This window comes from Rana temporaria, chromosome 4 (assembly GCF_905171775.1).
Source record: "Rana temporaria chromosome 4, aRanTem1.1, whole genome shotgun sequence".
In the NCBI taxonomy this organism is placed as follows: domain Eukaryota; kingdom Metazoa; phylum Chordata; class Amphibia; order Anura; family Ranidae; genus Rana; species Rana temporaria.
In genome coordinates this window covers 395,880,340-395,906,031 of record NC_053492.1, presented here as the reverse complement: position 1 = coordinate 395,906,031, position 25,692 = coordinate 395,880,340, and the positions used below count along the sequence as shown (strand labels likewise).

Below are 25,692 nucleotides of genomic sequence, written 5' to 3'. Positions count from 1 at the left end.
GTTCTCGGGTTTCCCCTCGGGATTCCCGGCCAAAGCTCCATCGCAGTTTTCCTGTAGGGAAAACCAGCCGTGTGTAGGGGTAGACTGACTGAGCAGGTTCTCGGGTTTCCCCTCGGGATTCCCGGCCAAAGCTCCATCGCAGTTTTCCTGTAGGGAAAAACAGCCGTGTGTAGGGGGAAATACTGACTGTGCAGGTTCTTGGCTTTCCCCTCGGGATTCCCGGCCAAAGCTCCATCGCAGTTTTCCTGTAGGGAAAACCAGTCGTGTGTAGGGGGAAATACTGACTGTGCAGGTTCTTGGCTTTCCCCTCGGGATTCCAGGCCAAAGCTCCATCGCAGTTTTCCTGTAGGGGGAAAGACTGACTGAGCAGGTTCTCGGCTTTCCCCTCTGGATTTCCGACGGGACCTTTTCCCGTCGGAAATCCCACACGTGTGTACGGGGCATTAAAGGTTGGCACCGGAATGTCAGTAAGTTAATCACAGTGCCTTTTTTCAAGACAAAACATAGTTCATGGATAATTGCATATTCTAAAGAAAACTAGGCTCTTAAATGCAAGTAGCACAGCTCATTATATTCCGTGTTGTTATAATAATATGTCTATGTGAGGCATATAAAAATAGTAACAATATCAGACACATTACATTTACATTTATCTACTGACAATGTATTTACATGATATGAACACAAGAATAATTGCAATATTTTGAATCATATTGCAAAAAAAAAGACATTACACATTACCAATCATCTACACATGGGAGGCCACCATTTTGTGTTAGCCTATCACCTTACTAGAAACTAGTGACATAACTCGGGAGTCTGTTTAAAAAGTTCAGCTCATTTCTAAAGCACAGCGGTGTGTATTACAAATCTGCATTGCACTCTGCTGGCTTCGGAAACCCATACAAATAAATGGGGCTGTAAAGAAAAAATAATAATTTGGAAAGCTTGGTCAGGTGACCTGTAATGCCCTGTACACACGATCGGTTCGTCTGATGAAAAGGAACCGATGGATTTTCTCATCAGATATCCGATGAAGCTGACTTTCATCAGTCTTGCCTACACACCATCGGTTAAAAATCCGATCGTGTCCAACGCGGTGACGTAAAACACAACGACGTGCTGAGAAAAATTACGTTCAATGCTTCCGAGTATGCGTCGACTTGATTCTGAGCATGCGTGGATTTTTGACCGATGGATTTCCCCACAGACGATCGGTTTTTTAACCATACGAAAATTTTAAAACAGGTTCTATTTTTTTTCACCGATGGGAAAAAAACTGATGGGGCCCACACACGATCGGTTCGTCCCATGAAAACAGTCCATCGGTCCGTTTTCATCAGACGAATTGATCGTGTGTACAGGGCATAAAAGTCACATAATGCCTCGTACACACGATCAGGCTTTTGACCGACCAAACTCACATGGGAATTCCGATTGGAATTCCATCGGAGGAAAAAAGAACATGTTCTCTATGTAAACTTCGATGGAATTCCTTGGAATTTCCGATGGAAAAACTCAGATGGGCATACACACGTTCGGAATTTCCGATGGAAAAAGTCTGTCTGACTTTTTTCATCGGAAATTTTGATCGTGTGTACGAGGCATTAGACTTCTCTTTGCTGTGTACAACTCTGTGAACTACTGCAGGCTAAATACTGCTTATTGAGCAATATTGTAAGTATTATAGAGAGCCGATATGGATATTCACTTTCTGTTATAAATTGGCCCCTTAAACATTATAGATATGAAGTAATGTCACTAGATCTTAGTCAACTGCTAAGCTGTATTCCTGAAAAAAATTGGTTGAATACATTTTGCTGCCTCCACTAAGGATAGAAATTCAGTAACCATAAGCAAAGAAATAACAAAGCTATAGAGTGTGTTGGAAATGTAGTTACAATGGTCCTAAGGTGTGCAAAGGCTACATATAAAATGCAATTCAGACAAAACACCTATAAATAATGAGTGATGTACTGTATATTATATCATTTTATTGCTTCCAGTGTGAAAAAGTTTGACCAAGGCACTAAAATGAGTATGGCCCAACTATTATTGTTAACCGTAAAATGGAACTTGAACGATAATTCATTAGGCTGTTAACTGTCACCATTTCCAGGTCAACGATGTATTCTCTCGGCCCAGTTAATTGCTTTATCATGACAAGCATTGCGCTTACTCCACTTGTTTGCTGGAAAACAAAAAATAAAATGGGATTGTGAAAATGTGCTTCTATTGGGCCTTTGCATCCCCCTTTTGGAATGTGGATTTGATTATTGTGTAGGTAAGGAAGGGAGGAAAATGTTTCTGTGCTTTATTAAAGGAAGGAAAGACCTTAAAATGATTCCTAAGGTTGTGATTAAAAAGGAAATGCAAAAACTGTGATGGAGTGAAATAAAATATCTATGTTATCTTTCTCTTTTAACCACTCAAATATTACTTTCCTTTCTTTTATTCTTTTATTCTTTTATTTATTTTCTTTCTTGTTGCGATATGTATGTATATATATATATATATATATATATATATATATATATATATATATATATATGTGTATTTCAGTATTCGTGTGACATGACAGTGGTATTTTTCTTGACTGAGATATATATAGATAAAAAACAGATGTCTTTTAACTACTACTCCTAACCAACTTCTACCCCTCCCATCGAGCAAAGGGAAGATAGCGCTGAGCTGTGGAATGCAGCCAAGGATAGACGTCACAAGAGAAGACCATATGTGGATGAACCAATCAAATACACACATATGTGATGACGTTTGCTTATGTCACTTTGGCTATAAAAGCTGTAACCTTAATAAAGGGTTTCCTGTTGGAGTTGATGATGGAGACTGAAGCAGTGTGATATTTCTTCTACATGCATGCTCACATCATCATGAATTTGGCTCAGCGGCAGAATAGAACATGCATCCTGGAATTGGACCAGGGAAAAATCTATTACATAACACCCTTACCTGCTCTGTGTTTTGGTTTTCCACAGAGCAGCCTTGACCCTCTTCTTTTTGGGTCCCCCACCAGCAGCCCTGACTTGTCCTGTCCCCAAAAGCAAGCCTCTTGCTATGAGGGCGCTAGAGCAGGCTCACTCCTGTGCTGTGCTCCTGTGAATGGACACATAGAGTGTAGCTCGGCCCCACCCCTCTGAATTCTCCTCATTGGCTTACTGGCTGTGCCATTGGCTCCTGCTGCTGTGTGAGCCAATGATTAGAGAGAGACCCAGGAGAGCCACAGCTCTCATGCACATTACTCGATCGAGATAGGGCTCAGGTAAGTATAAGGGGGGCTGGGGGGGGGGGCAAACTGCACCCGGAAGGTTTTTTACCTTAATGCATAGAATTCAATAAGGTAAAATAAATTCTACCACTTAAGGAAAGGAAGGAAAGAAGAAAAAAAAGATAATAAAAAGTGCATACTGTAAGGAATGTAAGAAGGGCCATTTTATGCACCTAATGGAAGAGCCATTTTATGTGCCATATGGGAGGAAAGAACACACTGCATTAATGTAGCTCATGGCAGAAAAGAAGGAAAAAAGGATGAAAGGATGACATTTTTGTTTAAAAAATATGTCATTGCTTTTACAACCTGGACGCGTTTGTTCAACTAACTAGTGGCTTAACTTTTGAGGTGCCATTAGACTAATGATGTATTTTTATACAGGGACGTCTTACTGTTTTTTTTATTTTAGAGTATAAAGCTAAAGTTACAATTTATCTCCCCATCAAAAAATGTCAATTAAGGACACTGTAATTGTACTGTATTATGTCTGATGAAATAATTTAAAGTGAACTACAGAAAATTGAGTTCTGTACACAGGGCTTAAATTTGTTAAATTTAGGCTTTGAAGGGACAGGCTTTAACTAAATAAAGTTCCTATGTGTAAGGTGCAAGCAGTATCCAGGAAATAATTGATAGGAAATGTTTAGGTGGGAGGTATTGTACCAAAAAAGGTCACAATCCCCAAAAGTGCAATTAGGTAAAAAATGAAGTCTCCCTGGTACTCCTAAAGAGAGAGATATGAATAAATAGGGGATTTTAACGCGCCAACAAAGTACATAAAAATAAGCAATATAGAGTAAAAACAATAATATTTATTGTACACCATTAAATCTAGAAATGCATTCTAAAAACACATAATAGACGCTACCAAGCTTATTATACAACCAACAAAACATTTGGAAGAAATGAGGAGTGGTAGAATCAACGCGTTTCACCAAAAATGGACTTCTTCTGGATCAACTTCTTATTCACAACTTTTTAACTGGTAAGTAACACAAGCAATATAAATATATTGGGGGTTATTCACTAAAGACAAATCCACTTTGCACTACAAGTGAAAACTACAAAAGTGCACTTGGGAAGTGCAGTAGCTGTAGATCCGAGGGGGACATGCAAGGAAAATAAAAACATAATTTTAGCTTGCACATGATTGGATAATAAAATCAACAGAGCTTCCCCTCATTTCAGATCTACCCTTCAGATTTACAGCGACTGCACTTCCAAGTGCACTTTCAGTGCAATTTCAAGTGCACTTTACACTTGTAGGGCCAGATTCAGAAAGAATCGCCTATCTTTAGGCGGGCGTAGCGCATCTCAGTTACGGCGGCGTAGTGTAAATCGGCCGGCGTAAGCCCGCCTAATTCAAACTAGGTAGTGGGCATGTTGTATGTAAATGATTCGTGACCCCACGTAAATGACACGCTTTACGAACGGCGCATGCGCGTGCATGCTCAGTATCACATCGAATTTTCTCTGTAAATTACGCCCGCTCAATGCTTAGTCGACGTGAACGTAACCTACGCCCAGCCCCATTCACGGACGACTTACGCAAACGTAAAACGTGTAAAATTTGACGCTTAACATTGGCTGCGCCTCATATAGCAGGGGTAAATTTACGTTGGTCAGACGCCTTACGTAAACGACGTATATTGATACGCCGGGCGCAACTACGTTCGTGAATCGGCGTATCTTACTCATTTGCATATTTTTTAATGAGAACGCCGAATGCGTCCAGCGTAACTATGCGCCCACGATACGCCGGCGTAGGCAAGTTACGTAAGATGGCTGAAGCCATGTTTTCAGGCATATCTAGCTTTGTGAATCGGCATAAAGATGCGACGGCGCACATTTGAAATTACGGCGGTGTATCTGGAGATACGCCGCCGTATCTCCTTTCTGAATCTGGCCCGTAGTTTTCACTTGTAGTGCAAAGTGGATTTGCCTTTCGTAAAAAAAAAACATTATTCTATATCAACACATGTAAGGAAAAAAAAAAAAAAATCCCTACTTTAAAAAGAATCATGTAGAAACAACAGACTTGGGGGGGGGGGGGGGGGGTTGGAGGGGTCGGCAATGGCAAAAGACAAAAGAGTGCATGACCTCATAGGATAATCACTCAAAAGTAAAAAAAAAAAAAAAAGAGAAGCTGATAGAATTAGATACCTGGCAGGTATAAAAATCAAATCAAATATAAAAGACAACAGCCTTTATATAGTCAGTGAACTCCTCAGAAAGATGTATATATATATATATATATAGGCACCAAATGGTGTACAATAAATATTGTTGGTTTTACTCTATATTGCTCTTGTTTATAACTGTACCTTTTTGGCACGCTAAAATCCCCTATTTCCCCATATCTATCTCCTTGGGAGATCTGGGGAGACATTTTTTACCGAACTACTTGATAACGCAAAAAGCACTAAAATACTTGCAACTCACCCGTAAGTAAAAATCACCATTTTCATTTCCAGTTTTAATCCTGAACGTATTAATTGTATTAGCGTAGATCAATGTGGCTTGAATTTGAAAGACATCAGATGGCACAGGTCTGTTGGAACGGATGCTCATGTATTTGTAGACAATGCTGTATGGTTGGTCCCGACAAAGAGGATTTGTTACATGGCACACACAGCGACTGTAAAAGAGCAAAATGTGTCATGTTAACTACAGTTTGTATAAATACAATTACAACTGCCTTTTACTGCAAGAATAAAAATGCTCACTGATACATTACGCATCTGTGTTTTGTTGATGAACTAGAGATCGCAGATAATCGTTAACACATGAGCAAATGTATTTTCTAGTAACAGCACACAAACAACATGTATTGGCAGGATTCCAAAATGATGTACTATTTTCAGACAAGTAGTAAAAACTAAGGCAGACCTTAACTTGATATAGTGAATTTAATATAATTGTGCCAGTGCCACACACGCTTATCCTTTTCTATGATAGCATTTATTCTAAAACTGTCATATTTGGGTATTTGAACAAAACACCCAACAAAGATGCAAGATACCATTGACATTGATTGTTTTGGATGTACCTCCTCATGATAGCTACAGTATCTCACATAAGTGAGTACACCCCTTTGGCCAATCATGGCTCAGGGGGCTCCAGGGGGAGTCCATGCACCACACTATGTTAGGCCCTACAGGTCTGGTATGCATATTAAGGGAATCCCATGGCGCCAAGAAAAAAAAATGTCCCGCAATGTCCATTCATCTTCGATCACAGCGCTGATGGACTGAGAAAAAAAACTCTGCCTCGATGGGAGGCGTCCCCATGACTGCAGGCTTTTTGCGATGACAGCTGTTATATAGCTGAGGCCACCCGGTGACATAAACGAGTGACCCCGCCCCCTCTAACATTACGTGACATTACGTATGGCCTGGTATAGATTTTGGGGGGACCCCCACGCCATTTTTAAAAAGAAAATTGGTGCAGGGTTCCCCTAAATATACATACCAGACCTGAAGAGGCTGGTATGGATTTTGGGGGGAACCCCACGCAATTTATTTTACATTTTGGTGTGGGGTTCCCCTTAATATTCATACCAGACCCAAAGAGCCTGGTAATGTATTGGGGGGAAACCCATGCTGTTTTTTTCAATTATTTTTATCTATATTGCCGGGAACTCGACAATACATTACAGCCACAAGCAGAAATGTCATTTTGCTATGGTACTGTTCTAAACAAGAGAAAGGTGCGCTACTTTACAGGCAGACTAAGGACACCCCCCAGGCACAATATTTCAAGGAATATTTCATTTTTATTGTTTCACTTTAAGCATTATTAAAATCACTGCTCCTAAAAAAACATACATTTTTAAAACTTTTTTGGGGTTTCATGTTCGGCTCATCCCTAGTGGTGAGTGTACAGCTTGTATAACAGTGTAAACTTGCTGTCCCCTCAAAATAACTCACACAGCCATTAATGTCTAAACCGCTGGAAACAAAAGTGAGTACACCCCTAAGTGAAAATGTGGCCCAAAGTGTCAATGTTTTGTGTGACCACCATAATTTTCCAGCACTAAATTAACCTTCTTGGGCATGGAGTTCATCAGAGCTTCACAGGTTGCCACTGGTTGTCCTCTTCCACTCCTCCATGATGACATTGAGGAGCTGGTGGATGTTAGAGACCTTGCGCTCCTCCACCTTCTGTTTGAAGATGCCCCATAGATGCTCAATAGGGTTTAGGACTGGAGACATGCTTGGCCAGTCCATCACCTTTACCCTCAGCTTCTTTAGCAAGGCAGTGGTCGTCTTGGAGGTGTGTTTGGGGTCGTTATCATGTTTTGGAATACTGCCCTGTGGCCCAGTCTATGAAGGGAGAGGATCATGCTCTGCTTCAGTATGTCACAGTACATGTTGGCATTCCCTCAATGAACTATAACTCCCCAGTGGCAGCATCACTCATGCAGCCCCAGATCATGACACTCCCACCACCATGCTTGACTGTGGGCAAGACGCACTTGTCTTTGTGATCCATGTCCTTAGTCTGCTTGTCTTCAGTAAACTGTTTGAGGGCATTCTTGTGCATCATCTTTAGAAGAGGCTTCCTTCTGGGATGACAGCCATGCAGACAAAATTAATGCAATGTGTGGTGTATGGTCTGAGCACTGATAGGCTGACCCCCCAGCCCTTCAACCTCTGCAGCAATGCTGGCAGCACTAATATGTTTATTTCCTAAAGACAACCTCTGGATATGACGATGAGTATGTGCACGCAACTTCTTTGGTTGACCATGGCGAGGCCTGTTCTGAGTGGAACTGCTAATTGTTAAACCGCTATATGGTATTGGCCACCACGCTGCAGCTCAGTTTCAGGGTCTTGGCAATCTTCTCATAGCTTAGGCAATTATGTAGAGCAACAATTCCTTTTTTCAGATCCTCAGAGAGTTATTTTCCATGAGGTGCCATGTTGAACTTCCTGTGACCAGTATGAGAGAGTGAGAGTGATAACACCAAATTTATCACACCTGCTGCCCATTCACTCCTGAGACTTTGTAACACTAACGAGTCACATGACACCGGGGAGGAAAAATGGCTAATTGGCCCCAATTTGGACATTTTCACTTAGGAGTGTACTCACTTGTGTTGCCATCGGTTTAGACATTAATGGCTGTGTGTTGAGTTATTTTGAGGGGACATAAAATTTACACTGTTATACAAGCTGTACACTCACTACTTTACATTGTAGCAAAGTGTAATTCCTTCAGTGTTGTCACATGAAAAGATATAATAAAATATTTACAAAAATGTGAGGGGTGTTCTCAGTTTTGGGAGATACCATATATTGCAGTAGTTTACCAGTGCTGTGACTGCATCACACGTGTTGATTCTGCCAGTAACAAATTTCCAGTCCTGAGATCTCAACGTTTACTCAGTGTATCTATTAGACACGTGCATTTGTTTTCGTCCGAATGCATTTTCGTCCGAATTTCAGGTATTTTCGTTATCGTTTGAACAAATGAAAACGAATACTCAGAATACAAAAACCGACATAAACAAATGCTTTATTTTTGTTTTCATTGCAACAACAGTTCGATATAGATAGGAGATTCGACATGACACTGACAATAACAATCTGTGTCTATCAAATCTGTGGTCGAATGTGCCTAACCTTAATGCCCTGTACACACGATCGGTTTATCCGATGAAAACGGTCTGATGGATTTTTTCATCAGATATCCGATGAAGCTGACTTTCATCAGTCTTGCCTACACACAATCAGTTAAAAAAACGATCGTGTCAGAACGCGGTGACGTAAAACACATCGACGTGCTGAGAAAAATGAAGTTCATGCTTCTGAGCATGCGTCGACTTGATTCTGAGCATGCAATGATTTTTAACCAATGGATTTCCCCACAGATGATCGTTTTTTTCTATCGTTTTTTTAACCATCAGATAATTTTAAAACAGGTTCTACGTTTTTTCACCGATGGGAAAAAAAACTATGGGGCCCACACACGATCGTTTCGTCTGATGAAAACGGACCGTTTTGATCAGACGAACCGATCGTGTGTATGCGGCATTACTCTATTAGTCCAATATTATTCTACATAGAGAGAAAAGATTTGACATTATAGAGAGAAAAGATTTGACATTATAGAGAGAAAAGATTCGACATTATAGAGAGAAAAGATCGCTGCTGGAATTGGATGGGGGAAGTAAAATAAAAATAATGATGATGATGAATGTTATTGGCTGATTGTAACCAAAGAGGAGGAGCAGTAAAATAGCTAGCACTAACTTGACAATTCAACATGAGCGATGAAGATTCGACAAAGCATCGAAAAACATACAAACGTTGAATCTGTCATTGAAGGCTTATGGTGTCTGTCAAAAGTTCTAAGAAGATTCGACGGAGCAGCTAAACTGTACGACACAGGGGTGGATGTAGTGGCGCTTACCAAAATTAATAAACAAATCCTAATATTAAAACAAATATATCCACACAGCAAATCTATGAATCCAAAAGGCTAATCGGTCCCATCCTATGATTAACCACTAGCCGACCAGCCACCGTCATTATACGGCGGCAGGTCGGCTCTCCTGGGCGAGAGCCCGTAGCTATACGTCCTATCGTATAGCCGCCACTAGGGGGCGCGTGCGCGCCGCCGGAGGCGCGCGCGCGCCCCCCGCTCGCCCCCGACTCCCGCGCGTGTGCCCGGCGGGCGCGATCGCCGCCGGGCACACGCGATCGCTCGTTACAGAGCGGGGACCGGGAGCTGTGTGTGTAAACACACAGCTCTCGGTCCTGTCAGCGGGGGAAATGCTGATTTTCTGTTCATACAATGTATGAACAGAAGATCAGTGTTTCCCCTAGTGAGGCCACCCCCCCCCCACAGTAAGAACACACAAGGGACATACTTAACCCCTTCCCCGCCCCCTAGTGTTAACCCCTTCACTGCCAGTGGCATTTTTATAGTAATCTAATGCATTTTTATAGCACTGATCGCTATAAAAATGCCAATGGTCCCAAAAATTTGTCAAAAGTGTCCGAAGTGTCCGCCATAATGTCGCAGTAACGAAAAAAAATCGCTGATCACCGCCATTACTAGTAAAAAAAATATATTAATAAAAATGCCATAAAAATACCCCCTATTTTGTAAACGCTATAACTTTTGCGCAAACCAATCAATAAACGCTTATTGCGATTTTTTTTTACGAAAAATATGTAGAAGAATACGTATCGGCCTAAACTAAGGAAAACATTTTTTTTTTTATATATTTTTGGGGGATATTTATTACAGCAAAATGTAAAAAATATTATTTTTTTTCAAAATTGTCGCTCTATTTTTGTTTATGGCGCAAAAAATAAAAACCGCAGAGGTGATCAAATACCACCAAAAGAAAGCTCTATTTGTGGGAAAAAAAGGACGCCAATTTTGTTTGGGAGCCACGTCGCACGACCGCGCAATTGTCAGTTAAAGCGTCGCAGTCCCGAATCGCAAAAAGTGCTCTGGTCTTTGACCAGCAATATGGTCCGGGGGTTAAGTAGTTAAGTGACGTTTGGCTGTCAAGATACGCGTGAGGATGTGGACGCGGCCGCAGAGCGGAGACACAAGGATACTACACGCTGTTTACCGTCAGATGTTTGTGAGTGTTATTTTGTTTTTTATGTTATAAATCTTAAAGATCTTATACTATGGAAGCTTCCCTTCCCTTATTTTTCATTGGAGAGACATCGTTTTGATCCATGTGAAGCCGTGGTATATGGGAGTGAATCAGTAGGCTGACTGTGGGATCTTATATACACAGGCTTTATTAAAAGCCCTCCTAAGGTAAGGGGCTGGAACACACTGGTTGCCAGACACTGGGGGAAGCCTTAACGGTGGTATCTACAAGCACTTATGCATGATCAGCATCAAGCACTGAAGGATTGATTGGAGCACTGTTTTCACTTTAGAATTATTATAGATTGGAATTTCTGTGGACTGCAAATTCATCTTCTTTGCACGTTTTGTGCACTGGACACTTTTTGAACACTGCACTGTGATTAACAATGATTATTTGGAATCATTATTGATCAACAATTTTTTTACACTTTTTATTTTGGGCACGCCCACTTGCGCATGATATTGATTTTTTTATTATTACATTATGTTTCAAGAATTGTTTTTCCATTGATGGACTCATTGTTCAGTATCTTACTGATTTTTGCACTATGCACCTTTAAATTGGATGAAGCACTATTGGGATTTTCACATATTTGATTGCATTATTATCATCATGTATGGTGATTGTTTATGTTCATTGTGCTGAGGTTGGCACATTTGGTTACCTTATTAGGGATTCATTATTTACCACTCTCATTACCTTCCACATTAATTCTTAGGCCCCATACACACGAGAGAATTTATCCGCGGATACGGTCCAGCGGACCGTTTCCGCGGATAAATCCTCTCGAGGATTTCAGCAGATTTCTATGCGATGGCGTGTACACACCATCGCATTGAAATCCATGCGGAAATCCTCTGGCGATGACGTGTCGCGCCGTCGCCGCGATTATGACGCGGCGACGGGCGCGACGCTGTCATATAAGGAATTCCACGCATGCGTCAAATCATTACGACGCGTGCGGGGAATCCCTTTGGACGGATGGATCCGGTGAGTCTGTACAGACGAGCGGATCCATCCGTTGGGATGGATTCCAGCAGATGGATTTGTTGTGCATGTCAGCAAATATCCGATCTGCTGGAATCCATCCCAGGGGAGATTTATCCGCGGAAAAAGATCCGCTGGCGTGTACACACCATAGGATCTATCCGCAGAAACCCATTTGCTGGGATTTATCTGCGGATGGATTCTATCGTGTGTACGGGGCCTAAGTGTTGGGTGGTATTCCTTTGACGTCATTTTGAGTGGAACATTTATTTCTTTTCCCACAGCAGGTGACGGCTTTGACCGATTAGCCTTTTGGATTCATAGATTTGCTGTGTGGATATATTTGTTTTAATATTAGGATTTGTTTATTAATTTTGGTAAGCGCCACTACATCCACCCCTGTTTCATATATTGTCGGTGTGTGAGCCCTATTAGTCGTGGCTGCTGCTTATTAGTTTTATTGTATTTTTTAGCCTAGTTGCCCGTGGTTAGGTAGATTTGCGCATTAGTTCCCCCCTTTTACATAAACTGTACGACGCTGCAATCATACATTTCCGGTCAAACACTCGGCCCATAGAAAAATTCTAATGATGGTTGACTAGTAATAATGATTAATAAATATAATTATTTCTAGTCATACAACATTAGAATTCTACTATAGCTAGCTTGTGGGCGGAACATTCGACCGGAAATGTACGATTGTGGCGTCGTATGGTTTCACTTCTCCGTCGAATCTTCTTTGAACATTCGACAGACACCATAAGCCTTCAATGACAGATTCGACCTTAAAGCGGTTGTAAAGGAAACATTTTTTTCCCTTTAAAATAACAAACATGTGAGGCCCCGTACACACGACCGAGTTTCTCGGCAGAATTCAGCCAGAAACTCGATGGGAGCCGTATTCTGCCGAGGAAACCGGTCGTGTGTACACTTTTGGCCGAGGAAACTGAGGAACTCGTCGAGCCAAATAGAGAACATGTTCTCTATTTCCTCGTTAGTCAATGGGGAAACTTGGCTCGCCAAGATCCTCGGCGGCTTCACAAGGAACTCGATGAGCAAAACGATGTGTTTTGCCCGTCGAGTTTCTCGGACGGGTGTACGGGGCCTCATACTTACCTCCACTGTGCAGTGGCCCCGATCCACGTCTTCTGGGGTCCCTCGGCGGCTGTCTCTGATCCTCCCCGCAATTACTCACCACAGTCATGCGAGAGCTCGCATGGTGGTCAGTAATTGCGGCCCCGCCCCTCGGCGCGTCACTGGATGTGATTGACAGCAGCGCCAGCCAATGACTGCCCTGCTTTCAATCCATCCGCTCTAGCCAATCAGCGGCCAGGCTGAGCTGCGAAAAGGAACCCGGGACTTTCGATGGGTCAGGTAAGTAAAACGGCGGCGGCAACACCAGATGTTTTTTCAAGGTGTTTTTTTTAATTTACAACTCCTTTAATTCATTCAGATTTTCGGTCGAATGCAATTTCTAACGAAAAATGAAATAAATAAAAACGAGTTTCGGGAGTAACGAAATACATTTTTCGGACGAAAACGAAATTCCGAAACAAAATATTTCAGTGAGCACAGTATCTATTGAGAAGCAGCACTGTCACCCTAGAAAAGAGATACAAAAAACGTCCCTCTTCTTCATTAAATGGGGTGTTTTGTAGTCCACAGATTGAACTGGGAACAGCGGTCACTGATAACAATCAGAAATAGCAGAGAGCACAGAAAGTTATTGCTGGGTCTCTGGCAGGTTCACCAGGTATTTTCTGAGCTTATTAAACTGATATAACAAAACACTTTCAACTGCATATTTAACAGACCAAAAGCAAGTAAATTGGAAAGGTTCATTGGTTGGGGTTCCATATATTTCTAATTCACATCACAGGTACATTTAATATGCACTTCTACTTACTTATCTGACATGCGTACATAAGGTTCTTGGCAAGGGTTTGCTGGGTAACACCGGAATCCACCAAAGTAGTTCCAACACATGCCTTCTTCACCACAATCATGAGTGTTGCTTTCACATTCATTTATGTCTGAAAATATTTTAAACATTCTCTCATTACATAGAATTCTCCTTCAGTAACATTTATGGGAATTTAAAATGAAATGTATGATTGCTATTAATATGATAGTAATCTTTAACTGCTTGCTGCTCAATGCTGAATCATGTATCTGGTACATGATCAGCGTTTCCGGGATGGGGACACATACGCTGCCCTAGCTGTGCTGTGATTTGTTACAGCACAAGCCGATCAGCGGGTCCCGGACAATAATTTATCGCTGGGACCCACTGATCAGCTCCGTCATTCAGGGAAGGGAGCTCTGTGTTGTAAACAACACAGAGCTCCAAACACTGACCTGAGATTTTACTGTTTATTTATTCCCTGAAAAATAAAAACCCTAGTAAAATCGTTTAGTAAAAGCAGCACATACAGTAATACACACATTACACATTAAGTACAAATTTAACCCCTTGATTGCCCTAGATGTTAACCCCTTCCCAGCCAGTGTCATTAGTACGGTGACAGTGGGCTAGATTCAGGTAGATGCGCCCAGTATTACGGCGGCGCAGCGTATCGTATTTACGCTGCGCCGCCGTAAGTTTGAGAGGCAAGTGCTGTATTCACAAAGCACTTGCCTCCTAACTTACGGCGGCGTAGCGTAAATGGGGCCGACGTAAGCGCGCGTCATTCAAATGATGATGAAGGGGGCGTGTTTTATTTAAATTAAGGTTGACCCTGCGTAATTTACGTTTTTTACAAACGGATCCCAGTGCGCATGCTCGAAATTCCGACGCAAATCGTCATTGCTTTCGACGTGAACGTAAATTACGTCCAGCCCTATTCGCGAACGACTTACGCAAACAACGTAATAAATTCAAATTTCAAAGTGGGAATGACGTCCATACTTAACATTGGCTGCGCCACCTAATAGCAGGAGCAACCTTACGTCGAAAAAGCCTAACGTAAACGACGTAAATAAATTGCGCCGGGCGTACGTACGTTTGTGAATCGGCGTATCTAGGTCATTTGCATATTATACGCCGAAAACAACGGAAGCGCCCCAAGCGGCCAGCGTAATATTGCAGACAATTATACGCCGCCGTATTCAAGTTACGTCGGGGGAGGAAGCCTATTTTTTTAACGTATCTGCCTTTGAGAATCGGCGTACAGATACGACGGCGCAGATTTGAAATTACGGCGGCGTATCTGGAGATACGCCGCCGTAACAGCTACCGGAATCTAGCCCAGTGTATATTATTAGCACTGATCACTGTACAGTAAAACCTTGGTTTGCGTGCATAATTCGTTCCAGAAGCATGCTTGCAATCTAAAGCACTTGTATATCAAAGAATTTTTATAGAGGGTATAAAAGAGAAGAGAGGCACCTCTAAGTGTAACAATAAGTTGCTAAATGTTGTACCTTCATTAAATGTAACCATATTGCTACACTTAGAGGCTCTTTTTTATACTCAGTTGTGACATGACGCTACTCTTATATCAAGACATCGCTTGTATATCAAGGCAAAATGTATTAAAACATTTTGCTTGTCTTGCAAAACGCTCTCAAACCAAGTTACTCTCAAACCAAGGTTTTACTGTATTAGCGTCACTATTGTTATCAGTGCACTCCCAGCCAGCATCAGCTAGTGTCATATTGCTCACCGCACTATAAATTGCTGATCACTGGCATTACTATAAATGACTATAAATTAAATGCAAATTCCAGTATCTATACCAGGTGCTATACTGTAAGTTTTACGCAAAACAAATAATATACACTTTTTTTTTTTTTTTTTAACCAAAGACATGTAGCAGAATACATTTTGGCCTAAATTAATGAAGAATTTACATTTTTTTTCATTTTTATTGGAAATGTTTTATAGCAGAAAGTAAAAACATTGTTTTTTTTTTTTCATAATTTTCAGTCTTTTTTTTCATTTATATTGCCAAAAAAATTAAACAGTAGTGATTAAATACCACCAAAAGAAAGCTCTATGTGTGTGAAAAAAAGATAAACATTTAATTTGCATACAGTGTTGCATTACCAGTAAAATTAGGGCAGCGCCGAATAGCAAAAAAATGCCCTGGTCATGAAGGTGGTAAAATCTTCTGGAGGTCAAGTGGCTTTACAAACAGAACCACTTAATTTTTTTTTTTTTAATTTATTCCTCTCATTTTTACACACCATCACATACAATACCACTACCAAAAGATTTCCAACATGTAAACTCTTAAAAAACAAATGCAGCAATATTTTAATGCTGGAAACTGACCTATTCTCCATGTTGTCAAAGCACGGCTGTATCCAATTTAATTTTGTATGTTCAACATGTTTATTACATTAAAACTTTATTATAAAACAACTCGTATTCATGTATTAATTACGGTAACACATACGGTGATAAGCTAACTGCATGACTTTGCATCAGAATACAAACAATAGTATGGAAGAAGTAATGAAACCCAATTGAACTTTCAGTTTAAAAAATATTCCACGTGCAACAAAATAAAATGTGTGCATTTTTTTTTCTTTAATCAGCCACAGCTTGAGTGGAAAAGCCTGTACCCCGCAGGCAAGCTGCAAAGTGGGACCCGTGCTCTCTGTGTGATGGCACACATTAAATTTGGTTTTAAAAAAATATTCAGAGAAGCACCATAGGCACGAAGATTTAAATCCACGTTGAGTAGTAAAATAGGACATTAGCTAGGACAGAGGGTAGTGTCCTTCCCATCCTTTGGGAGGACTGTGATGTGGGCCTGCATAGTTAAATCTCAGAATTCCTGCACATCTCTAATGCCGCGTACACACAACCAGTTTTTCCGTCGGAATAAACTCCGACGGGTTTTTCAGATGGAATTCAGCTCAAGATGTCTTGCATACACACGGACACACCAAATTCCGATCGTCAAAAAAAAACGTTGACGTACAACACTACAACAAGCCTAGAAAAATTAAGTTGAATGCTTCCGAGCATGCGTCTAAGTGTTTACGAGCATGCATGTTTTTTTCTCCATCGGAATTCCATACAGACGAACTGAATTTCTGTCGGGAAAAAAAGAGAACATGTTCTTTTTCTAAGTCCCTCGGAATTTCCGACAGAAAAAGTCAGATGGGGCATACACACGGTCGGGATATCCGATGAAAAAATTCCGTATGACTTTAGAGAGTTAGAGAGTCAGGCCGCGTACATACGATCGGTCAAAACCGATGAAAATGGACTGAAGGACCGTTTAATCGGTCCAAACCGATCGTGTGTGGGCCCCATCGGTCAGTTATCCTTTGGTCAAAAAAAATGAGAACTTGCTTTAAAATCGAACCGATGGACACCTAACCGATAGGTCAAAACCGATTGTTAGTATGCAAAAGCATCGGTCAAAAGGCCGAGCATGCTCAGAATCAAGTCGACGCATGCTTGGAAGCATTGAACTTCGTTTTTTTTCAGCACGTCGTGTGTTTTACGTCACCGCGTTCTGACACGGTCGTGTTTTTAACCGATGGTGTGTAGGCACATCAGACCATCAGTCAGCTTCATCGGTTAACCGATGACAACGGTCCTTCAGTCCGTTTTCATCGGTTATGACTGGTCGTGTGTATGCGGCCTTAGGCCCGTACACAAGAGAGGATCTATCCGCTGGAATTTATCCGCGGATCACTTTCAGCGGATAGATCCGCTGGTGTGTACAACCCAGCGGATATTTATCCGCAGATATTTTTCGGGCCGATGGTTTTCCAGCGGATCAAAATTTCTTAGCATGCTAAGAAATCGATCCGCTGGAATCCAGTCCAGCGGATTGATCCGATGGTCTGTACAGACTCACCGTTTTTTGGGGGGGAGTGGGGGCTTCGTTAGGAGTGGGACTTCCTGTCCCACTTCCTCCTTCTGCCCAGGGACAGGCTAGACGACGTCTCCTCTCGCCCTAAGGTGGCCCATCCCTTTAGGCAATCTCCTGGGACACGTGACAGGTCCCAGGAGATCGCCTGTCCACTCATACAGCGCAGCGTGACTCGTGCATGCGCAGTGAGTGCCTGGCCGTGAAACCGAAAGCTGTCACGCTGGGTGCCCACAGTGTGAATGGAGGTGCCGGCGGAAGGGGGGAGAGGAGCGACGCTTCGGGCAGCCTCATTGCTGGACCGTGGAGAAGGTAAGTGTCTGTTTATTAAAAGTCAGCAGCTACACTTTTTGTAGCTGCTGACTTTTAATAAACATAAAAAGGCTGGAACTACGCTTTAAGGCATTCGCCAACATTCTACTGGGTATGTTTCCAAATTCATAGAACGCTCTCCTGCCCCAAAACATTTTGGAACAGCCTGGAGAGTGGTGGGAAAAAGAAAATAGATGGGAGGGGTAGAGATGGGGCAAATAAAGAGATGGGTAAAAAGGCCTTCTAAGAGGCAAGGATCAGAATGGATATAATCTCAACAAAGAGTTCTCTCTCTGCTTGTATGGGTTTCCCTTGGGTACACCAGCTTCCTCATACACTCCAAAGATATGCTGCCAGGTTTGTTGGGTTCTGTTTAGATTGGCTTTTGCATCTATAGGTATGCATACACCTTAGGCCATAAGTTCCTTGAGGGCAGAGCCTGCTGTGAATGTACCATATGTAAATAACTGTAAAAATAATAAAAAATAAATACTCCAAGTGATGAGACATAGTAAGAAATGAATACATTTCAGAATCGATCTGAAGTCCACCAAGGTCTGCATCATAAGTGACACATCTGAGTTAAAGGCCATGGAGGTCTGCTCCCAAAGCAGCAGGAATACAAAGACTGGATTTTCTCTGATGTGAAGAAGACCCAAAACTGGTGAACTGGAATGCCTGGAAATACTCTAGGGCCAATTCAGTGCTGAAGGAAAGGGCCATAGACTCACAGTGTTTTTTTCCCATAGCAAACCAATCACTGATGACCTGGAAAGATGGGAATGTATAAATATGCATCCTTTATGTCAATGGATGCTAAGAAGACTTCACAATGAAGGGAGGCAATAACTCGAATAGATTCCATCCAAAAATTCTGAGGAAGAACAAAGGAATTGAGAGCCTTTCAATCAAAGACTGGACTAATGCCTTCTTTGAGTTTTGGAACTGTAAACGGGTTTGAATAAAAATCTTGAAATCTTTTGGTTGAACGAAGAAGTTTGATAACCATAGGTGTGCGCAGCTTATTGCATTAGGGTGTGCACCTCAAAGTTTAAACACACATGAATGCCACCTGCTGTCACAGTAAGGAGGCTCTGGTGGTGGGAGACAGTTGATTGGGACGGGTGTAATGTGCTCCTAAGGTTGAATCTAACCTTGAATTTAATGGGGGCATTTACACTGGCCACTGGCACCCCCCAACCACCCACCTGGTGCCACCCCTGGATAATGCTATTGTACATTGGGTGATTAGGGTGTGCCCAGGCACACCCGGCACATCCTGTGCGCACACCTATGCTGATAACCCCTTGGTTGAGCAATTCCTGAACGAAAACGACCTCACTTACACTTAATAAACTGATTCATCAGATCAAAAGTCTTGCAATGTTTAAAGTTGGCCGCCGCTCTGGGAGCTAGGCGAAGCCACGGCCTTTCCTATGGCCAAGGCAGCAGTGGAGCTCAGTGGATCACGTGGTGTGCCGATCTGCATATGGTAACCCGTTCGGATCACGGATGCACCACTAGTGCCGATCGAAAGAATTTTGATTGATCAAAAAAAATAATCGAGGAAATAATCTTAAATTTCCACAGCCCTAGTATTAAACCTTAGTTAAATTATAATCATCATTATGCTATAGAATTTTTTTTATAGTGATGTTTTATCTAATTTCCTTCCATGAAGAATAATCTATGCTGTATAAAGAAATTAAAGACTCTAAACATTTAATGATCATACAAACCTTGACAGGATCGAGTCCCAACAAGCTGATATCCCTCCGGGCATACACAGGAGAACCTTCCTGGCTCGTTAACACACTGGTACTGGCACAGATAACTGTTTGTTCTGCATTCATCAATATCTGTTAGACAATATGAAAACAGTTAAAAACACAGACAACAAACTAATCACAGCATATCCATAGGCAATTTTCAAACTAAAGAAAATAATGAAGCTGATGGAAAATAATTAAGCACATTTACAAAATCCATTGTGTGTTTTTAAGAGTCAACATCATTAGTAGAATACTTTATTTGATTTTCCATTCTTAACATTTGAAATTATAGTTATTCATTGATTAAGTTAATGTTGACCTATTTTTGATGTTTAATCAGCACCATCTATTCTATGTCACGTTGTAAAGGATCTTTTCTTTTAGACAGTTATTCCATTTGCATACTAAAACTAATGGCAGTAATAGTTATAAATAGGATTTTACAGAGATTCTTGGCTAAAACATTAATTAAGACCTTAAAAAATATCTGAAAAATGCACCATATTTAAAGGCAAATTACAGCCAATATGTGTTAGGGATATAACTACTGTGAGATTTTTTTTCAATTGCTGCCTGCCTCCCTATTTTTTCCCTTTACTTCCTGTCCCGATGAGAGTTTTCTTTTTAAATCAGATTTTATTTTCTATATTTTATATCACAACAACATAAACACAACAACAAAGATTAACATTGAATACTCTGATTTCCTCCGACATGCTGGTAGGTTAATTGGCTTCTATCTAAAATTGGCCCTAGTATATGAATGTGTGTTAGGGATTGTAAGCTCCTTGAGGGTAGGGACTGATGTGAATGTACAATATATATCTAAAGCGTTGCGTAAATTGACAGCACTATATAAGTACTTAAATAATAATAATTGGTAGATGTTTTTGCACATCATTAGTCTTTGTATCGTGTTATTACATATGCCCCCTAATATCCTACGTCTATCTCTCTTGTCACTTAACACGCTTTTTCCCAAATTGAACACCAGCTACATAATGGAAATAATTATCGTGCATCCACCCTGCTCTCATTACACATGCTTTTTAAATGTCACATGTGTTACTTGTTGATACAATATAAATTGGAAACACCAGTTTGTTTGTCTCCAGATCACTTTTGTTTATTCTCTAAACAGATGCAACATTACATGTATTGCCTCAGCATTTGACAAGTTTGAATTAGCGAACATTGTTTAAAATGTGGAAATATTTTTACATCAAGAAAATAATTTTCACGTTTTGTTTTTCTGGCAATGCTGGCAGTTCTTCATAACCTAACAAGGTCATAGATGTAAGACATATCGGGGCAGATCCACAGAGCAAGTACGCCGGCGTATCTACTGATACGCCGGCGTACTTTCAAATTACCCGCGTTGTATCTTTAGTTTGAATCCTCAAACCAAGATACAACGGCATCTGGGTAAGATCCGACAGGCGTACGCCTTCGGATCTTAGATGCAATACTTCGGCGACCGCTGGGTGGAGTTTGCGTCGTTTTCCGCGTCGGGTATGCAAATTAGCGATTTCCGACGATCCACGAACGTACGCGCAGCCGTCGCATTCTGTAACGTCGTCTCTAGTCAGCTTTTTCCGGCGTATAGTTAAAGCTGGTATTTTGCGGCGTATAGATAGACTTGCCATGTTAAGTATGGCCGTCGTTCCTGCGTCGAAATTAGATTTTTTCTTTTTTGCGTAAGTCGTCCGTGAATAGGGATGGACGTAACTCACGTCTAAGTTAAAAAAATGACGTCCTAGCGATGTCATTTAGCGCAATGCACGGCGGGAAATTTCGGGACGACGCATGCGCAGTTCAATCGGCGTGGGGACGCGCTTCATTTAAATGAAAGCCGCCCCCTAATCGCCGATTTGAATTCCGCCGCCAGAAATACACTACGCCGCCGTAACTTACGGCGCGAAATCGTTGAGGATTCGAACTAAAGCCAGGTAAGGTACGGCGGCGTATCGTATCTCTGATACGCTGCGCAGATGTAGTTCTATGTGGATCTGCCCCATTATTTCTGTATGTGCTGCTGGTCTAAAGTTCAGAAAACTGAGGATCCAGCAGAGGGATCTCCATGCTGGAACTCTTGACTTTGTCATGACTGATTGGTGAAGAAGGTTAAAAATTTTTTTTTTTTTTTAGTTCTATGGATTAGTTCTATTTTTTAGTACCTTCCTTAAAGTGGATGTAAACCCAATTCATGAAATTTGAGCTGGGCACATATATCTGCAGTATTTTGTTATCTCTCTTCAAAGAGCAAGTTCTGTAGCTCTCTCCTGACCCGTTCCTCTGTTATCAGCCTAATAACTCCTTCTCGGACACATCAGATAAAAGAAGCCTGACATTTCTGTCAGGGAAGGTTGCTATAAATAGATTAGCAGGCAGCTGGCCCTGTAACAAAACACCTCTGAAAGTCTGGGCCTATGATGAGAGGGGGTTTGTGCCTCTCCTCCAATCAGCAATGTTAGCTATCTTGGTTGTATGCCCAGACATCACACTCTGTGTTAAACAGGAAGAGAAAATATCCTAACGCGATCTGAACTTTCTAAACAGTATATAAATGTGAAGACAGCACACGTAAAACCTATGTAGGAAGATTTGGTTCATTCCTGTGTATCATCTGAGGCTGTTCACTTCACTTGGTGTATGGAGGGTTTACATCCACTTTAACCACTTAAGGACCGCCTCCTGCAGATATACGTTGGCAGAATGGCACGGCTGGGCCCAAGCACGTACCTGTACGTCCTCTTTAAGTGCCCAGCCGTCGGTCGCAGGCGTGCGCTCGCTACCCGGTCCGAAGCTCCGTGGCCACGGGACCCACGGACCCAATCGCCGCTGGTGTTCCCTAATATAGTGGTATAGTGGTTAACTCCTAAACTGCACTGTCATTTTCACAGCAAAAAATGCATTTTTATAGCATTTTTTGCTGTGAAAATTACAATGGTCCCAAAAATGTGTCAAAATTGTCCGATGTGTCTGCCATAATGTCGCCGCCAGTCAAGTTCGGGTCCCGAACCCGGACTTTTTTCCGAAGTTCGGCCGAACCCGAACATCCAGGTGTCCGCTCAAATCTACTAATGATAATTCAAAGGGCCCACTATACGACTGGGCCTAAGCCACCGTGAGTAATTGTTTTACCTTCGACCAGCAGAATCTGAACATCATGGGCATCTTATGCAGTGATGTCAACTGATAGGCAGGACAGCCAAACAGGTCCTCTTTTGGTGCGTTTCTTCGGCATTACTAACAGGCTCAGTAGTCCTCACTACAGCAAATTTTGTCTGGAAGACAGTAATTTCCTCACTTTCTTATAAGACAGAATTTGCTTAAGCTTGTCGCTAGGCATTGGTGTACCACATGTATGTTGCCATTTTGGTGCCAGGAAAACAGAAAATTGTATCAAAAACTTACCATTATTTTCCATTGCTGGCACCGATCCATGGCAGCATACTAAACAAAATCAGTTTATTCCTAGTGTTGCACAGTGAATGGGCTGTTTGTGTGGGTGTCAAAACTCTATAACTTTAAACTGATCCCGCATAAAAGTAGGTGGGGATACTACCACATGTATGCTGCCATGAATTGGCACCAGGAAAATAAATATTACTGTATTAAGGCCTCGTACACACGATCGGTTAAACAGAGAACAACAGTCTGATGGACCGTTTTCATCGGTCAAAACCGATCGTGTGTGGGCCCTATAGGTTATTTAACCATTGGTTAAAAAAAAGCCAATTTGCTTTAAATTTAACCGATGGATTTCTAACCGATAGGTCAAAACTGATCGTTAGTAGGCACAACCATCGGTTAAAAATCCATGCATGCTCAGAATCAAGTCGACGCATGCTTGGAAGCATTGAACTTCTTTTTTTTAGCACGTTGTTGTGTTTTACGTCACCGCGTTCTGACACAATCGTTTTTTTTAACCAATGGTGTGTAGGCGCAACGGACCATCAGTCAGCTTCATCGGTTAACTGATGAAAACGGTCCATCGGACCGTTCTCATCGGATGGACTGATCGGGTGTAAGCGGCTTAAAGCGGAAGTAAACCCATTGATTTACAAGTTTATAAAAAAACTAATTACATTTCCGGCACGTGCCAGGAATAAAACTGTCACAAAAGTTGTGCTCTCAACCACACAATCAATCATAACTGATCACATGTGCAGCATTATGGCAGTTGAAGATCAAACAGAGGCCAAGATGGCAGCTTCCTTGGCTGAAAATTATAGGAGGATTTACTTTCACTTTAAGTGTTTGATCTTTTTTTTTTTTTTATGAGAGGAATGCCAAAACTTCTGTCAACTTTTTATTGTTTGTTTCCCTGTTGCACATTTTTTCTCACTTTCTGTCTGATAAAATGTTGTCCCCAGAACAGAAAGTCTAATGGAGCCACAGATAGCATTAAAATCTGACAGAGATTTTAAATCCTAACCTTTCCCCATTCAATCCAAAATGAAAAAAAATTATCTTGGGTATAGATTCATTTTAGCTTCATTCATTATTGATGCAAATACTATTAGTAAAAAGGTGCAAAAAAACAAAGCGTATGCAGATTTTATTACCTTCACAATTAACTCTGTCCCTGCTGAGCTCATAACCTGGATTACACTGGCAGACATATGAACCAATCATGTTGTAGCATTCTTGTGCACAAGGACTGGTACTACATTCATCAACATCTGTAAAAAGACAAACACCATTCTTTACAAGTCTCAGTTTAAATAATTGTTATATGCATTAAAAAAAAAAAATACAGAAAACTACAGTGAAATTGACATCAATACCACACAAATCTATTCTTAATATTTTTAGAAACAGTTTGGATAGCGTTCAAACTTTCTTCCTGTCCCTCTGCTGTTAGCACAGGAAGTGAAAGAAAATCTCTCCTTTGGAGACACAGACCACAGTAAAAGGTTTTTATTTTTGTGTCAGAAGTAACATGTCTTGGGTTGCTTTTGTTGTCTGTGTTGCCATTGGGGAGACGTCCTATCACTTCCATTCAAAGGAACATTCGTGTTTACAATCCTTCCCGATTCAGGGTGAGAGTTTTTTCTTAAAATAGTGACAGCCAGCCGAGGGAGGAAAGAGCCTCATGGACCGTTTTCATCGGACCAAACCGATCGTGTGTGGGCCCCATCGGTTATTTATCCATAGGTTAAAAAAAAGCAATCTTGTTTTAAATTTAACCGATGAATACCTAACCGATAGAAAAAAAACGATCATTAGTATGCACAACCATCGGTTAAAAATCCACGCATGCTCAGAATCAAGTCGACGCATGCTTGGAAGCATTGAACTTCGTTTTTTTCAGCACGTTGTTGTGTTTTACGTCACCGCGTTATGACACGATCGTTTTTTTAACCAATGGTGTGTAGGCACGACTGACCATCAGTCAGCTTCATCGGTTAACCGATGAAAACGGTCCATCAGACCGTTCTCATCGGATGAACCGATCGTGTGTAGGCAAGACTGATGAAAGTCAGCTTCATCGGATATCTGATGAAAAAATCCATCAGACCGTCTTCATCAGATTCATTAGTGCTGTCACTAGCTGCAGCAGTAGAGACGCTGCAGGAGTGTGAACATGTTACACGTTCCACTCTAAAACAGATGGAACATGTAACATGTTCCCAAAGGCGAACTTATTTCTTAATAAAGACCATTCTGGGCACTTTTTAGTGGGCTGGCACATTTGTTATTTCTTATCTCAGAAGGTTTCCACAAGGGACACTTGTAAGACCATTGTGTGGATGAGGACCTGCCAGCTAAAACCACAAACACTAATGCCGCGTACACACGATCGGTTCGTCTGATGAAAACGGACCGTTTTCATCAGATGAACCGATCGTGTGTGGGCCCCAT

At 41.5% G+C, this 25,692-nt stretch overlaps 1 protein-coding gene across 1 annotated transcript in view; it reads right to left on the bottom strand.

Annotated features, from left to right (window-relative positions):
- Positions 1 to 1,969: 1,969 nt before the first annotated feature.
- Positions 1,970 to 25,692, bottom strand: part of EFEMP1 (EGF containing fibulin extracellular matrix protein 1) — a 91,240-nt gene continuing 67,517 nt past the window's right edge. Inside the window, exons 7-11 of the mRNA XM_040351156.1 lie at positions 24,393 to 24,509; positions 19,789 to 19,908; positions 13,810 to 13,936; positions 5,732 to 5,927; positions 1,970 to 2,191 (exon numbers count right to left, since the gene is read on the bottom strand). Coding sequence (XP_040207090.1) covers positions 2,030 to 2,191; positions 5,732 to 5,927; positions 13,810 to 13,936; positions 19,789 to 19,908; positions 24,393 to 24,509 — 722 coding nt within the window. The 3' untranslated portion in view covers positions 1,970 to 2,029. The remainder of the gene's footprint in view (positions 2,192 to 5,731; positions 5,928 to 13,809; positions 13,937 to 19,788; positions 19,909 to 24,392; positions 24,510 to 25,692) is intronic.